Source organism: Cyanistes caeruleus, chromosome 3 (genome assembly GCF_971803275.1).
Source record: "Cyanistes caeruleus chromosome 3, bCyaCae1.hap1.1, whole genome shotgun sequence".
In the NCBI taxonomy this organism is placed as follows: domain Eukaryota; kingdom Metazoa; phylum Chordata; class Aves; order Passeriformes; family Paridae; genus Cyanistes; species Cyanistes caeruleus.
This window is the reverse complement of record NC_141703.1, coordinates 87086567-87103038: the sequence shown is the minus strand read 5'-3', so window position 1 is coordinate 87103038 and position 16472 is coordinate 87086567. Positions and strand designations below refer to the sequence as shown.

Here is a 16472-nt window from a genome sequence, read left to right as displayed (position 1 = left end):
TTTTCACATGGGTACAAATAATGTCCCAACAAAAAGTGCAAAGTTGATCAAGAGAGTTTTCAGGGCCCTGGGAAGAATGATAAAAAAATTCAGGAGAATGGGTAGTGTTTTTCCTCGATCTTTTCAGTAGCAGTAAGGCACTTTGAAAGAAACAGGTGCCAAGACATCAATACTGGCTTCAGGACTGGTGCCTCTGCCAAAAAGGGTTTGTAACCATTTAAGAATCTCTGAGACACAGGGTGTGCTGGGATGTGACAGGATCCACTGTTCTGATGGAAGAAATGTATCTTTGCTCATAAACTGAAGGGACTTGGTTTGAGGGATTTAATCTCATTGATTGAGGGATTTAATCTGTAACTGACAGAGGAAGGGCATACCAGCAGGAGACCTGAAGGTAAACTGAAGGTTGGCATGGCATAAACTTGGGATGGCAGTGCTAGTTGGGATCATGTATGCTGCTCCTGGCAGCATGGAGGGCTCAGGAGCACAGCTGAAATGTTTGTACACCATGGGAGCATTGGGCAATCATTCATGGCACAAAACCTAACAAGATCAAGTGCCAGATCCTGCACCTGGGATGGAGTAACTGCAGGCACAAGTGCAAACTGGGAGAGGAGTCCGGGGAGTGCCCTGCAGGGAGGGCCCTGGGGGTGCAGGTGGCAGCAGCTCAGTGAGAGTCAGCAGGGTGTGCCCAGGCAGCCCAGAGGGCAGAAACCGTGTCCTGGGGGGCATCAAACAGGCAACAGAGCTGGGCAGAAGGGGGGATCACCCCACTGTGCTCAGCCCTGGTGTGGCCTCACCTGGAGTGCTGGCGGCACTTCTGGGCACCGCTGCCTCTTCAGAGGGGTGGGAAAGTCTTTGTGTGCAGAGGAAGGCACAATGCTGGTGGAAGGGCTGGAAGGTGTGAACTGGGAGGAGTGGCTGAGGGTTCTGGGCTTATCCAGTCTGGAGAAAAGAGAGGCTGAGGGGTGACCCCCTTGCTCTCTGCAGCTCCCTGAGGAGGGGAAGGGGAGAAGGAAATGCTGATCCCTTCTCCCTGAGATCCAAGACAGGATGCATGGCAATGGCTCAAATCTGCCTCAGGGGAAGCTCAGAATTGGCATCAGGAAACATTCCTTTACCTAGAAGGTGGTCAGACACTGGAACAGGCTTCCTAGAAAAGTGGTCAATACCCCAAGCCTGTCAGTGTGTAAGAGACATTTGACAGTGCCCTTTATAACATGCTTCAGCTTCTGGTCAGCCATTAAGTGGCTAGTAGCTGGGCCAGTTGATTGTTGTAGGTACCTTTCAATGGAAATATTCTATTCTATTCTATTCTATTCTATTCTATTCTATTCTATTCTATTCTAATCTGGAGGGGTAGCTGGAGAACTGTTTAGTGTCTCTGGAGCAGAGTGGAAGGAAGAGGGTAAGGACGTGGCAATAGCATCCCACTCAGCATCCTTTTCTCTTAATAATTCGGCTTTGCATAATACACTGTGCTCAAATTGTTCATATGTACAGAATCTATAGACCAAGTCTCATTGCTTCCAGTTTCCCTTTCTTCATCAGATGCATGCACATCTTCCCAGCAGAGGTACAGTCAAGAAGAGGACAAGGGAAATGCTTACCCCATCAGAAGGGTGTGCAGTCCAGCCTATCTCCGAGGTCTCCTGAGTTGTGTCCAGAAGTATTTCTGTTTGTATTAAAAAAACAAATAAATAAAATAAGTATTTTGTGCTATTCCAAGTCAAACTAAAATTTATCTGTTCCTCACAAGACTGTCTTGTAGAGGGCTTCCATACACCAAAAATAAACATTAATGTTTTGAGATTAAATATGACAGGTTATGTCTATACTAATAAATTAAGAAGGGCCAAGACAAGGGCAGAGGCACTGGGCACATAATCATGTTAACTCATGACTCTCAAGTTGCTTGGCAATATTCTCACCAGACTTTCCCAGGCAAAGTATAAGCACACTGACAGCTTGGAGCAGTTATCATAATGAGCAACTCAGATGAGGCCACTCTCTTTTTGGAAAGGAAAGAGACACAAGATGAGCAACATAAATGCATGCCAGTCTCCTTAGAACTACGGTTGCCCATTTTATTTGCACATGTAAGTGTGGACATGAGGCCAAGATACATTTGTTCAAAGTTCTGGAACCAAATTTCTTTGGGAGTTTAAAACCCAAACCCAGCTGATCCTGTAATGGATTCACTTTGTTCTGGAGCTGGGCATTACATTCCAAGCCTGTGTAGGAATCCCAGTATTAAATAATCTGTTGCATCACACTGCTCAAGAGTAGGGTACATGCAGAACTTCACAGGCCTAGCTTATTCCCACAAATAGTCTGCATTTCCATTATTTTTGAAGCCACCACTGGAGACAGATACTAGCCTTGACTGCTGTTGGACACTATTCTCTGCTTGGGTACAAAGCAACACACAAGAGATTTTGACAGTACAAACTATAAACACAGTTTAAACATAAACTCCAGAAGAGAGTGTCAGGGTCTGAGACCACCGTGGTATACAAGCATGTGCTCTTTACTCTGTATATTTAGGACACAGAATAAGAAAATGGCTCAGCTGAATAGGTATTTACATGTGTTGATATTTACTGTATAAATCAACTGGCTTTTCTTAAATTCTGGGCTTTAATTGGTTATTCTGATTTTCATATTTCTATCTCATTGCTTTAAAAAAAACCTCAAAAAACAGATTAAAAAACGAGCACAAAATTTAAGAGCAACAGCCAGCTTGCTTACAAATAAGATTCATGATCCATTATTAAACCTTGCAAAGGTTCAATAATATGATTGTTCCATGTTTAATGCAGGAGAGAAATCCTCAATGGTTTTTATTTCCAGTTTATGGATTGCTTATGTCACTGTCCCTACCAATACACCTGGGGATTCATCCACATTAATCATTGGAAAGGAAAGACTAGGTTCATCCTAAAGCAGACATGATCAAGTGAACAAGTTTATACAGACTTCAGCGTTCACCGATGTCCCTAAACTATATTCCCTATGTTCCCACAGGACATTTTATACTTTTTAGACCTCCCTGAGGATGCAGCTCCTTGATTCAAAAGCAGTGCAAAATACCTGAGCTGGCTTGCCAAAACTGGAAAGAACTACCGGTTACAGCTAAAGTACAGCCCCACTAAAATTATGTTACAGACCTCAGGAAATGCTGAGCTGCTCAGTTCTCAAGGATAGCTCAGCTCAGACAGCCCCTCTGAGCAGCAGAACGTCTGCAGAAGGCCTATGCCTCCCTGAGGCACAGTGTTAGCTAGGCTGTCCTGGCAGCAGAGAAACCTGGCATTCCCCCATGCCCATTACCTTCTCAATTGCACAGCCTGGCACAGAGATTGCACTGTGTCATGTCATTCCTTTGCCACTGGGATGCCAGACATGGCCTTGATATGCTGAAATAATATACAAGGCCATTTTTCAACATAGAAAACTTTTTTCCTAATCAGATCTGAGTCTCCCATTTACCAAAGTATAATGCTTTTACCCCATGGAAACTCTAGAAGAAAGTAAAATTGAGAGAAGTTAATCAGGGCATGGAAAGCCATATAGAAAGCGCAAAAGGAATGTAGAAGAAAGGAAACAAAGACTTGCTCAGCAGCCCATGCTCTGCCATGTTAAGCATATTCTCCAGGCAACTTCTCACCAGTGAGCAAGGTAATATTTACCCAGTAAATTTACCATGAGTATTTTACAAGCAAACAGAAGTAGACAGCCTGAAGCAGACAGAACTGTCCCTTTCACAGTGAATACTTTAAGTCAGAAACCACTAGAAAAATAAGAAAAGTACACAAGAATTTTGTGTGCATAAATCTCATTTCGCAACCTACAGCCAAAAGTCCCTCACTATTTTTCTTCTTCCTCCCTCTCCTACTGGCTGTATGCCTTGAATCACATCCCCAGTCACACCAGCTGTATGCACACTCATAAATCTAACAAGCTGTTAAACTGCTCTCTAGCTCTGAGGACAACAGGCACACTATGGTTCATGTTCCCATGACTAAGAACTCCAACCCCACAGAAGCGCATGGCTGCATCCAAACCACCCCCCAGGAATGGTCCTCAGTCCATCCTAACCTCTGACCTACGTGTAGGCACTGTCTGTGGCAAGATTATTTGGCATGGGCCAAACAAACCCATGGCTGTGTTCATAATTTAACAGTATGAATGACTACATGTGTACAGGTATAGCCTTCACTCTGACACTTTATTAGCACTGGTGACTGATGTAGCATTCCACATTCTCACTGTGCAGGGCCAGACCAGTACTCTGCTGTTCTTCAGTGCAGATAGAAATGAGATATTCTGCTGAATTTACCACCCTGGAAGAAAAATGGCTTGCATCCTTTTAACATTGCTCAAAATCAAGGGTTTTGCAAGATCAGGTTAGACCCAGGCTCAGTTGAGCCCATGATGCTGCTAGAGGCAACACTGATGTCTCAGGGTATCATTAGAGTAATATTCCACTCTGCATTAAAAATGGGCAAGATACCTGAGAAATCTAGAAGCTTTCAAACACGTGAAATTATGACAATTCTACAGTACTTCTTTCACTCCTGGTTTAATCTCAGTTTTGAAAAACGATATTCCAATTTCATATTACAAGTGTTATTTTAGTTCAAGGAAGATAAAAATAACTGATGAGAGATTCCTCTGTATTTCTCTTCCCTAAACTAAAAAGAAAAAAACATCACTTTTTATAGAAGAGTCAAATGGGTTCATTACACTCTGCAAAATCTGAACTATCATTTGAGTATCCTCAGTTCTTGCAGGCCAGAAAGGATGAAATAAAAATCCCAAATACTTCAGCTAGTACTATTCTATATTTACATCACAAACCAATCTCTTGGGCTACATTAAGCTATAATGTCAACATCCAGAAAAACTGGGCAGAGGCTAGAAGCTGCTATGACAGATCAGGCTGTTCAGAATAGGCACATTAACAATTTTCAGATTTTGCCAGTACTTTCAAGCAAGACTATTAAGTGCTTGTGTTATAGACAAAATGATCCCCTGATGCAAGAGGATGACAATTCACCCAAGGATGACTGACCCTTAGACAACCTTCATGGAGGCAATGATGGCCTAACAGCTTTCTGGATTGAAGAGCATTTGCCCTCAGTGTCTTAACAGTGCAGTGGTGCAAGAGGGAGTTATACAACCAAAGCCTTGCAAACTACAGCCACAGACAAGAGAGTTGATCCTGAGAGCAAAATGATCCCTTTACCTGTGTGGTGAGAATCTGGTACTAAAACTGTAGAAACACAGAATGAAACAAGCTGGAAGGGAGGTACAGAGGTCATCTTGATCAACACCCCACTCAAGGCCAGGCTAAATTACAGTAGATTGCTCCAAACCTTGTCCAGTTGAATTCTGAGCATATCCAAATGTACACCGGTAGAAGGCAAAGGGCACTATGGTAAAAGGTAACAAAGAGTTTGCTTTGCTATGGAGCTGAACGCCCCAAGCAGCAAAACTTGCTCACTTAACAGACTTGAAAAGAACTGAAACATTTCTGAGCTTATTCTGCCTTCTATGATTATGCCTTGAACAAGCAGGAAGAGTGTGAATGCTCTCTAAGAAGGCTGGGGAGAGAAATCATTCCCTGGGCTGGTGCAAAAATAGTGTCAGGACCTGTCAAATCCAGTAACCTCACACAAGCCAGGCTGCTGCAGCTCCATGGCCCCAGGTACAACCAAAAGCAGGGTTAAGTGAGTATTCCCAACAGGCACACACACAAACACATGCAGGCAATGCACATCTGTGAATGGCCAGCCACAAAGATCAACACAGATAGAAGCACTCACCAGTCATGCAAAGAGAAACAGCACCACCAATGGCCTCATCCTGTTCCCCTTTCTAGTTGGTCAGGATTAAGGTCTCTTAGTGGGAAATACATATGCATTTATATACAGTGAAGATCTCTGCAATAACTGTCCTTAAAGATTAAACCTCCTGACCTCTGGATCTGTGGTCTCTCCATCTGCTGGCATCTGAAGCTCCCAGCCCCACTCATGCTGTGAGCAGTCAGACAGCCTCCACTCACTGATACATCCCTTCACACACACAGAGGCACGCTTGGATCCTCTACTAACTGGCTTTAAGGGTGCAGCCTACCCTTGGGTGCTAGCCCTGAGAGCTTGCTCTCCTGGGTTGCTATTCTGTGGATCTCTCTATGAAGCGGTCTTTGACACTCAGCCAATCCAGGAGCCGGCCCTGGGATCATCCTGTCTCTGGGTACACTAAAATACACAACACACAGACAGTACTCTCAAAGAACCCCCAGAATTTATGGCCACCAGAATAGCTGACCTGGACCTCCTGATAGTTGACCATCCCTCACTAGATAAACCCCTCCATTTTTCTCACTCATAGAAACACACACATTCAATCTGGTGTCTCACTCCTCCTCCAGACTCTGCTCTTCCCCTGGCTTCCCAACCCACTAACTCCACCATCAAGCTAGTCTGCCTTGATACAGAGATCACAGGCTCACTAATACAAGCTCACTCACTCCAGCTGCTTGCATCACAGATGCACAGATCCTATGACCTGTGGTCCACCCTGAGCTCCTAGCATTTGATTTTCATCCATTCCATGATCTCCAGTTGCTGGTAGCACTGACTCATGGGCCATTATGACCTGTGGTTCAGCTCCAGTTGCTGGTATATAAATGCACATACACACACACACACACACAAAGGCCCCTCACCCAGGTAACTGATGAAAAATGGAATTTAATAAGAAGATAGGATAGACTGTGGTGATCAGATGCCTGACAGCCATACTGACCTGCAAGCTGGTGTATGTGACTGGCCCCTTATCTCTCTACTTTCTCACACTTAATCCTCCCTTTCCATACCTATGGTTACTCCCCTAAACAACCTGCAGTAAATTCTGCAGGTTATCTTCCCTCCATCCCATAATAAACCTCATGCCCTTGTTTGCAATAATCTCCTTCAATCTAAAAGGTGTTCCAGACAGCACTTCCACTGATTTAACTTAATGGGTTCCATTCCCACCCCATGTACTGATCACACTCCTGTGATAGTACTCGGGAGAAGCTGGGTCAGGGAATTAATTTCTCTGTTAGGTTATTCAGATTCCCCTGCCTTTCACTGTTCCTCTGTGCTCCTTTGAGCATGGGGAGAGAACCCTCTTATCAGGAACCTTTCATCACTCTTATAAGCAAATATATTTATGCATGGGGTCTATCATCAGGAGACAAAATACAGTGAAATCTTTGGGAAGCCTTAAATACACTAGAACTTCTTCCAAAACTAAACAGCAATTGTGGTGAATTAAATAATATATCAATAGCTAATGACATATGCAACTGCAATAAGTATTCTGTTTTTCAAAAATGAGTTGACCAAACAAGTAAAAAACCAAACAAAAACATCCAAAAAATGCTACTTTTTCATAACTATCCAACACAAAAGTTGGTGTTATTTTTTAAAAGAAAATGTCTTAAATTTTAGCTATGACTTAACATGAAAAATCAAGCTACAGAGTTATAGAATATGTCTCCTAATGTAAAAGAATATATACAAAACCAATCTATATGAGACAAATGAGTTTGAATTTTTTTCTTGTATAAAGCTATATTGTCAATCCTGCAATGAATGATCCTGTATTACTTCTGCAATGCTCCTTTTCAAATGCAATTAATTTTAGAAAAGCTATTTGGAATCAATGGGATATGTGTTTAGTAAGTTCCATGAAGTTTAATGTAATTTAACTGCTTGCTATGTCAGAGCAAAATGCTGACACTCTCAGAACATCGAAGTTGTCATCTGCAAGGAGGAATTCTCACACTCCAACCAGGAGTTATGTACCATCTGTGAAAGAGAGAAATGACAGCCAAATGGTGTAGGATATGGAAATACACAGCTTTTTGCAAGGTAACACAGTTTTTAAGCTTTATGAATGATTGTGTATTTTCCTCTTTCCCAGCCCCTTTCTTTTGTTAAAGCTCTAAGGAAACTGCCAGGATTAGCATGTTGCACTACTACTGATGTCAGAAAATGCAGACATCAAGAAATTAAAATAAAAAAAAGTTCCAACTTTGCATATGAAGTTAAATTGCTATCTACAACCTTCCTGGTGATACAATATAATATCTACTCTTCCACAGCTAAAGAAGTTCATTCTCCAAACAGCCACTGGTAAGTCTAAAACTTGGGTCCAACTACCACTGCACCAAACCAGCTACTTCCAATGACAGCACAGCATGACTTTTAATGCTTATCTATGTTTTCCTGCTTGCTTCTTTTCATAGACTCTAAAAAGTGAGCTTATGTCTTCCCAAGTTTTACCAAAGCATACACTGAAAATCCTGGAGACTCTACACTACAGGAATGCCATTCCTTTTCTATGAAGCTTTAATTAGCTTTGAATATAAACAGTGTTATTTGCAGCATGAATAGTCTCTCTTGTCCTACTGGCCTCCAAGCAGCAGTCTGAGAACAGATTCAACACAGGGCATGGTACAAACCTGGGAACAGGGATGTCCCTAGCACAGGAACTACACAGAAATCGATTATGGAAGAAAATCAATCAAATGGAGCTGCTGAGACTGACCAAGAGGATAAACCCCTGTCAGTTCCCCTTTACAAACAGGCTGCACATCCAGCCCAGTCTCATTCACCTTCTGCGTGTCTACAACAGGATATTCCTCAGCCCTGGGCTTTCCAAGCATGTGCCAAAGTTTTTGGCACACAGGAGAGCGTCAGGAAAGAGCTGTGAAGAAAATGTGTGCTAGGATTTTAATAACTCATGTGAATCACAAGCAATCAAACTAAAAAGTTAATTTCACTTTCCCCCCACGCCCCAAAGTAAAATGACAATAATTTAAACCTTTCTTTGTATATACTAAACTGCATATAATAAACCAAAAGACAGTGGTATTTTTTGCTCTGAAGATCCCTCTGAGGAAGATATCTTTTCCTCCACTTCAAAGGCAAGCCAATTTGAACAATCAATACATTATTTTCAACAGCCCAAGATAACAACCAGTTGGTAGAAAAAATAGGGGGAAAATGAAATGTCTGAGCTCACTGCCTTTTTTCTTCCATATTCTTCCATATTCTCTTTTGCCAAAGAGAATAATGCAGAGGTTTTACCAAAGCAGAATTATTCTCTCTGTATCTTGAATTTCTGCAAGATACTTAGAAAGATTGTCCAGCTGTTCTGCAAGCTTAAGAGCTTGTTGTAAAATAAATGCAGTCCCTTACATACAGAACACACCATTCCTCTGGAACATATTTAATGAGTTCTTCAAAATGAACTCGGTGTTTACAGCTGTAGACATTTATAATGCCATCAAAGCAAAACTAATATTCTGCATAAAATTGATCCCAGTGCCTTAGCAAGAGCTATTTCATTAACAAGTTATCACTTGCTCTCACCTGTCTTGACTGCAGCCCATCAAGCATTCTTAAATTCTATGCTTCACAAATTTTTACAATCAGAGAGGTTAACCTAAAATGTTAATTTAAATATTCAGTGATAAACTGTAATTACATACATCCATAGATTTTCAAAGAAATAAAATTACTGCAGTTCTTTATGTAGCTTTGAGAAAAAGGAAAAATCTATTACCTCACCCAGCATGTGGCTCAGAAGTAATGCTCTCAAAAGTAAATCCTCAAAAACTCTTGCAGAACTATAAACACTGAGAAATGTGATCTTAATGAAAACTTCTGTGAAATTTTGTTTCTTTTCATAAGGCTAAAATAATAAGTATACAAATGTTTTCTGTTTGCAAAGCAGCCTTCCCTTAGGTTTCCATTCAGGCTTTTCTTTTGGAGTAAAAATCATGTCTGGAAAACTTTGCACAGACATGCTCATTCCTAATGAAATCAGTGTGTCCAAATACTAGAGCTGTATTGAATAAATTCAGCCTCATGTCTCCTTGTTATGCATTAAAACCAATACCAACAAAATAATTTCAATTGCTTACAAGAACGTCTTTACTTCTGAGTCATGAGGGAGTTTCAAGTCCCATTAGGTCCTGTAAAAGCATGCTGCCTTCTTTCTATTTGAGAGGCATTATGCCTAAGAAGTATTTGCTCTTTTCATAATGTATATAAAGATGGTCTGAATATTTTGACTACTTCCCCTCTCTATTTCTTTTAGAGAGTTTCTCCCTCTTTTCTTAATGATTAACATTAAGGTTTAGAAAATTTCAAACAAAGTTTGAACAACATTTAGTTTGAGACAAAAAGTGATTTACATTCAGACTTTAACTCAAATGCCTGAGAAACACTAGGAAGAATTGATTTTCCCACTCGGTCAATTCTCTTTAGTTAGAGGTGAAATGTATTTTAAACACCATCTGAAACTTCTGAGAAGCTTTCCAAAAACTAAAGACCACATTGGATATTCCCTATATTTTTCAACTTAGGTCTGAAACCTGAATTTCAAGTTTCTGCTGTATATAATAATGAGTCAACAAACAAGCCACGGGCCTTTTTCCTTCCTTATGGACAACTCCACACTAAAGCAAAGCTTTCTACATACTTATCATCAGACTTTCCTCCCTTACCATATAATTTTTCTTTGACTTTTGACCACAACAAAAATACTTACCTGAGATGTAAATCAGCTTTGGAGTGCAAACTTAGGACCATGCAGTACAGTCACAAGGAAGATGCTGACTACCCTGACTCTGAATTGAGAGTTGAAGTTTGGTTCATGGGCACTTTTACTGCTTCCTCTCCACAGGCAGAATTTTACTGTCCTATTTCAATCCAGGCAGGTCAACTATGTGTTCTGTAAAGCTGTATCACACAGTACTTTCTAAACTCATTTATCCCTACAAACTTTCAGGAGTGAGCACTGAATTAAAGAAAACGTTCACTTGTCCAGGCATCGCCCAGTTACTTAATATTTGCAGAGAGAATTTACATTTTCCCCCCTTTGCTATCTTGGTTTCTCTACCAGTTACATGAGGAATTACACAGTAATTTGTAATACAATTTTAAAATGAGTAATTCACAGAATTTCAGAGATTTAAGAATTTGTATTATAATCTTACATCAATTATTTAGTCTCTGAACTTCCCACACACACTGCATTCCCTTCCTATTAAGAGAAGGGATGCTTTAACAAGCTTTCCTCTTTTTATTAGATCTCACACTATTCTCCTTTCCTTTTCTCTAGGTCTTTCCTTGCTTCCCTTTGATTCCATCTCTCCCTCCTCTCCTCTTTCAGTGGCTTTCAGAAATGCAAGAGATGAACATTCATCACAAAGCAGTACAGTTCACTGAGCACATGTAGCTGCAAGGATATTCTTGGAACAAACAAGGGGACTGTTTACAGTACCTCTGCCCTTCTCTAACTCTCTTCCATAGCTCTAATCTTATCTCCTGCTCTCATCGCCCTCCATTCTATCATCTATTCTTTCTTCTACCTTTTTCTTGGCACCTCTTTTCCCCTGCCTACCTTTCCCCTACCCTGCCTTCAGCGCTTTCTCCCTCTGTCTGCTGGCTGATTGTGAACTGTCTCTTCTTGTTAATGCAAAACATTCTCTCCATATCTATTATTTGAGGCAAGTTTTTCAGAGGTGAGACAAAAACTCTTGATTTCAGCCCATTGGGTGCTGTCTTCTCAAGCAGTACAAATCCAGAGATCATTTCACAAAGCAAACGTGGTGCAAGAACAGGAACACAAGAATCAAATACACGTAAAATATAAACAAGGGGCTTATTCCTGGAGAAAAAAAAAATCTGTTCTTTGAGGCAGGCACATCTGAGATAGTTAGTAGTACTGTTCACTAATGATCCTTCATAAGAGGGTTTGCCTCTCCCATTAGAAACAATACTAACAAGTTTTTAAATCCCAAGAGATAGTGATCAATCATCAAACAGACGTGCTCAGTGCTCATCTGGACTAGGATATAAGCATACTGGAGAGCACACTTTTTTTTTTTAACCTCTACAAAAAACTCTTCAAAGTTGTTGCAAAACATCCATTCTTACCTTCTAATGAGGTGACTAGATGAAAGAAGAAGACCATCCAGAGCCAACCCATTCCCGACACTCTTCTTGCACTGATGCCAGCATTAGAATCCATGAAGATTCTCTGTAAATACCACCATCTTCAACAAGCACACACCACTCCCTTGAAATGGTCTGAGATTTCTTGGACTGTTTTAGTATCTTCCCAAATTAAAGCACAGAGGTCTTCACAGAGAAATACTGTTTAAGAAAAAACAGAAGGTAGAAACAGAAATCAGGTCACTCTAACACGAAACTGACAGTTTTTACACAACTGCTTCATCATTTACTACTTCCAAGTTAGAGGCGAAAAGGAGTAGCACAGACCCAGTATTTACCATCTACTGACCCCTCAAGACTTCAGTCAGTCACAGGTGCTTTGTGCACTGCCAGTAGACAAAGATTTTGAGACTTTTCATGGCATCAGTGACAGTGTGGTTCCCAAATCAATGCTAAATCTCTACTGCAGTATAGGCTGTACTACTACTGAAGTCCCGATCCTTTCTGCATCTTTGGCAATGTTTCTTGGAAGGTGTCCATTCCATTTCCCCTGTATGCTTTTCAAATTCTGTCTCTTGTAATTTACACTTTGCCTTTTAAGGCCTCTGCAGGGCAGTAGCCATGATGGGAGAGTTTTTGCCAGAACAAATCTGCACAGCTGACACACTTGTAACTGCATTTCAGATGCAGGCATTTGTCCCTTTAAGCATATGACTGCACAACACTACCAACTTGGACAGTATTTTTCCCATTGATATGTCGTACGTGAGGAAGCAAACGTTGTGATATTTAAGGTCAAACAGGGAGCCTGCATTACAGCCAGAAAAAGCACACAAGTCCAAGTTTATTATCTTAAGTGGGAAAAAATCCAAACAAAACTCTACCACCACCGTTAAGAACCTGACATAAAAGCTTATCTTACAGTAAGGGAGCAGCATGTCGCTTAATCCAGCATTGCATTAGATCAATACAGCATAACAATTTTGCTAAGCAAGGTAATTCTAGCTCCATCTGTCCAATTCTCAGCCCACCAGAGAAATATCACAGTAATATGTAGGTTGCATGCAAAAAGCCAGTACGTTTTGTTTCTTCAGGTGCTCTTTGAGCAGAGCATTGAAAATGCTCCAATATCTTCAGTGACACAGTGAAGCGTAGCTAAGGAGAAAGAAAAATGTCTCAGGCAATGTACAGAAATGGCTCAATAACTTGGCTGAAAGAGGGAGGGGAGAGCTGTAATTAAAAGGGGCAGACTCAGTGCAATTATCTGAAACCCTTGCAATAGGGGATTTGAGCAAGTTGGGCATAGCAGAGGAAAAAGCAGCCTGGGGAGTATGCGAAAAGGCAGTGGAGTGCAATTTAGATTTGCTTTTTGAGGGAGAGAAATTCTGGACAGGATGGAACAGTTGTGTCTTCTGCTGCCCCAAGTAAGAACCTGAAGCACCCAAGACAGATGAACCAAAGGCACTCTGAGCATCACTAAAATGTAAGGAAACTAAAGGGATCTCAGCAAGAGGCAGAAACTTCGATTCATGACTTCAGAGGAGAGAGAAAAATAAAGTTCATTAAGTATAACTGAGGAAAAATGAAGATTAAATGTGAGGATGGATATAATACAGGTACTGCTTATTAGTTTATTTAGCATGTATACAACACAACATGTCATGGAATAAAAACACCACTGAATGCAACTGCAGAAAGGAGAACATTCCAGGGTGAAAGATCAGAATGTTCTTCTTTACAGAAAGAACTATCCAAGCTCACAGCAGTGCTCTCCTGGAACAGGAGTGAAGACTGCTGCCTGAGCCACCAAAACTAAGACTGGGTACACCAAAATCAAGCCTGCAAGACACATCTACATGGAGACATAAATACCATTTGTACTGACAGTCAATCTGTAATATTAGAATATCTTTAAGTTTTTTATTAGGCCAGTAAAATCCTAAGAGATGAAGACTTTGAAGCATTCATAATGAAGGCAAACAAATGCAGAAACAGAGGTCAAACAAACTGAAGAATACTTTAATATCTGTCAATGGGACTTCATTTATCTGCAGAAGACTTGGAAACAGCTCACAATTCAGATTTTCTCATGTCACATAATTTCTGAGTCACAAAGCAGAAAACCAAACCCAAATATACTTTGGCTGCTGGATCTCAGGCCATAGCATCGAAATTGCCACAGAAAAGATAGAACTAAAAAACCCCTCGCACACGAAACCAGACACAAAACAATTTCTGGCTCCAAGGAAACCAGCTGTTCTTCTGCTGCTCTCCTCACCTGCACATCTCTCTTACAACATCTGGCTGGCCCTGTATCCCACCAAAGCTACAGTGCTCTCCAAGAGGAATCATACAGCCTTTGTCAGGATTAGACCGGCAATTATTTTCCCTGAAATAAACTGTGGTTAAATCAAAAAGCTGGTAGTGATTTAGTAGATAAAAAAAGGTATTTTTTTTAGTTGTTTTAGTTTTTATATTTTTATTTTTATTCTGCCTCTTCCACACCTCAATGAAAAATGCTTACTCCACAGTGAAGGATAGAGAGAACATTATGGAAGCATTTAAGGGAGAGTAGGAGGGAAGCACTGGCCTCTGTGAATTAAAGAGTACTGAGCCCCTAAATTGCTAACCACTGCCCTGCCCTTCCCCCTAGCACTTGATGTGTACAGAATCTGACTACACCCAGAGACGCTCATCTTCCATTCTTCAGTTCTCCTACCACTTCTACCCTACCCCAAACTACGTAAACAGAAACCTCAAACCATCCCAACTTTCAAACCACCCTCTTCTCTTGTCCACACAAGCATCTTCTCAGCTAGTTACTTCTTCCAAAACTGCTTTCAGCAAGATTACTTCCCTTTGCTATGGAGTATGGAGTCCACTATTCCCCACTCTCCTCCAAATCCAACTGTAAAGCAATACATCTTCTGTGCACAGGATCCCTTGATAAACTTCCTTAAATACTGTTTCTCATCCTTTCTCTCCTCCAAGTACATGAACTTGCCACTCATGTTCCAGCTGTCAATCCTCTTATGCTAACCTTTCCTTAAAGGATTTAACCCATTTTTAGGCATAAATTTCCTTAGCTAGTGGAATGATCTCCATCTCCTGGGAAGTCCTGAAAATTTTAAAGCATCTGAGAAGTGACAGTTCCAGAGGATCAAAATGCCTTTTAATGATTCAAACTTATAAAACTGTGAAGATCCCAAGCAGTCAGAAAACATCAGTCACATATGACTTTTACTGTAACACGAAGCTCCAAGAGATGGAAGTTGGAAGTTTCTGGGTTGTCTCCTTACATCATTCACCAAAGTTATCATGACTGTTTACTTTAGCACCATCACTGTGGTACCTAGATTACCAAAATTTATGTTTGAGATCTCAGTTAAAGAGATAAATACAATCACTGCCACTATTCTCAAGAATCCTGGTTTCTTAACTGAACAACCAGCAAGGGAGAAGAGTTCTTTGGGAAGCTTGTCAACATGAATTTTGAACACCACCAAGGATGGAGATTCCCCAACTTTTTGGGCTTCTGTAGCAGTGTTGAACTGGGTCATTTTAGATTTTTTTTTTACTGGGTATTTTTTTTTTCTTCCTTATATGTCATCAGAATCTCCTTTGCTGTCTTCTGTTTCTATCTCAACAGAAGAGAGTCAGCTCTTGCCAAGCACCTCAAAGCTTCTTCTACCCAAGACTGAAAACACAAGCCATTTCAGCTGGAAAGCCCTGAATGTGAAACAGCATGCCTGGCTTGACTGGTACTGTTTAAGTCCTGTTTATTCTCACCAGACAGGGCCAGTGCTGTAATTTCTCACTTTTTCTGAACTCAGTCTTGAAGTGGGAATGCTTCAGTACCATCTCCAGGGAAATGATGCTCAGTGCTACAGAAGAGACAGTGATAGTGCTCCCACATGCGCTAAAACAACTGACAGTAGTACAGGTCTGTGCTTGTGAGATTTCTGTCACAAAGAGGGCTGTTGTCTGCCCATGCTGTACCTAAGCTGTGGCAAAGCATTTCAAGCAGCCAGTACCTTTGCAGCAGTTTCTTTATGCAAATAAAGGATTCCCTCAAAGTTCAAGCACTGTCAGCGATGACACCTGAAGAGCCATAGGGCACCAGTGCTGCTAAACAGGTTGGCATTAATTGAGAATTCCCTTCCATCAATGCATGTGTTTTTGTTAGCAAGGAAGGAGGTTTGCTCCAGGGTTTGTGCAGTCATTTATTTTAGAATACCCCAATATGTCTGGAGCCTTGATGGTGGTGGTCATGCACATGACAAACCCGAGGGGTCTCCTTAGAATGGACTGCTTTTTTATTCTTCTGAGGTTTGCATGGCACTCTAAGACTGATCAAAACCAGCGACAGCTAGATAAACTGTGTTAATTCTGTGCTGGCCACAGGCTCTTCTGGACCTAAGCTTTGAACAAAACCCCTCCTTTTCTTAA

The 16472-nt window shown here is 41.1% G+C and overlaps 1 protein-coding gene and 1 long non-coding RNA gene across 11 annotated transcripts in view; one reads left to right on the top strand and one right to left on the bottom strand.

The window, feature by feature from the left end:
- The window catches only part of EPHB6 (EPH receptor B6), a 68136-nt gene that overhangs the window by 36691 nt on the left and 14973 nt on the right, over nt 1-16472 (bottom strand). For 6 of the 10 annotated variants that reach the window (XM_086882546.1, XM_086882550.1, XM_086882545.1 and 3 more), the window contains exons 2-3: nt 12006-12224; nt 1611-1675 (exon numbers count right to left, since the gene is read on the bottom strand). In XM_086882546.1, the coding sequence (XP_086738672.1) occupies nt 1611-1675; nt 12006-12099 (159 nt within the window). In that variant the 5' untranslated portion in view covers nt 12100-12224. Of the gene's footprint in view, nt 1-1610; nt 1676-6138; nt 6264-6406; nt 6501-6535; nt 6609-12005; nt 12225-16472 lie in introns of those variants that run through there. The other 4 variants (XM_086882543.1, XM_086882548.1, XM_086882544.1 and 1 more) reach the window with 3 other exon arrangements.
- On the top strand, nt 6628-8447 carry LOC111937839 (uncharacterized). The gene is made up of 4 exons (XR_002868785.2): nt 6628-6737; nt 7779-7925; nt 8159-8189; nt 8303-8447. It is a non-coding gene; the product is annotated as an uncharacterized LOC111937839 (long non-coding RNA).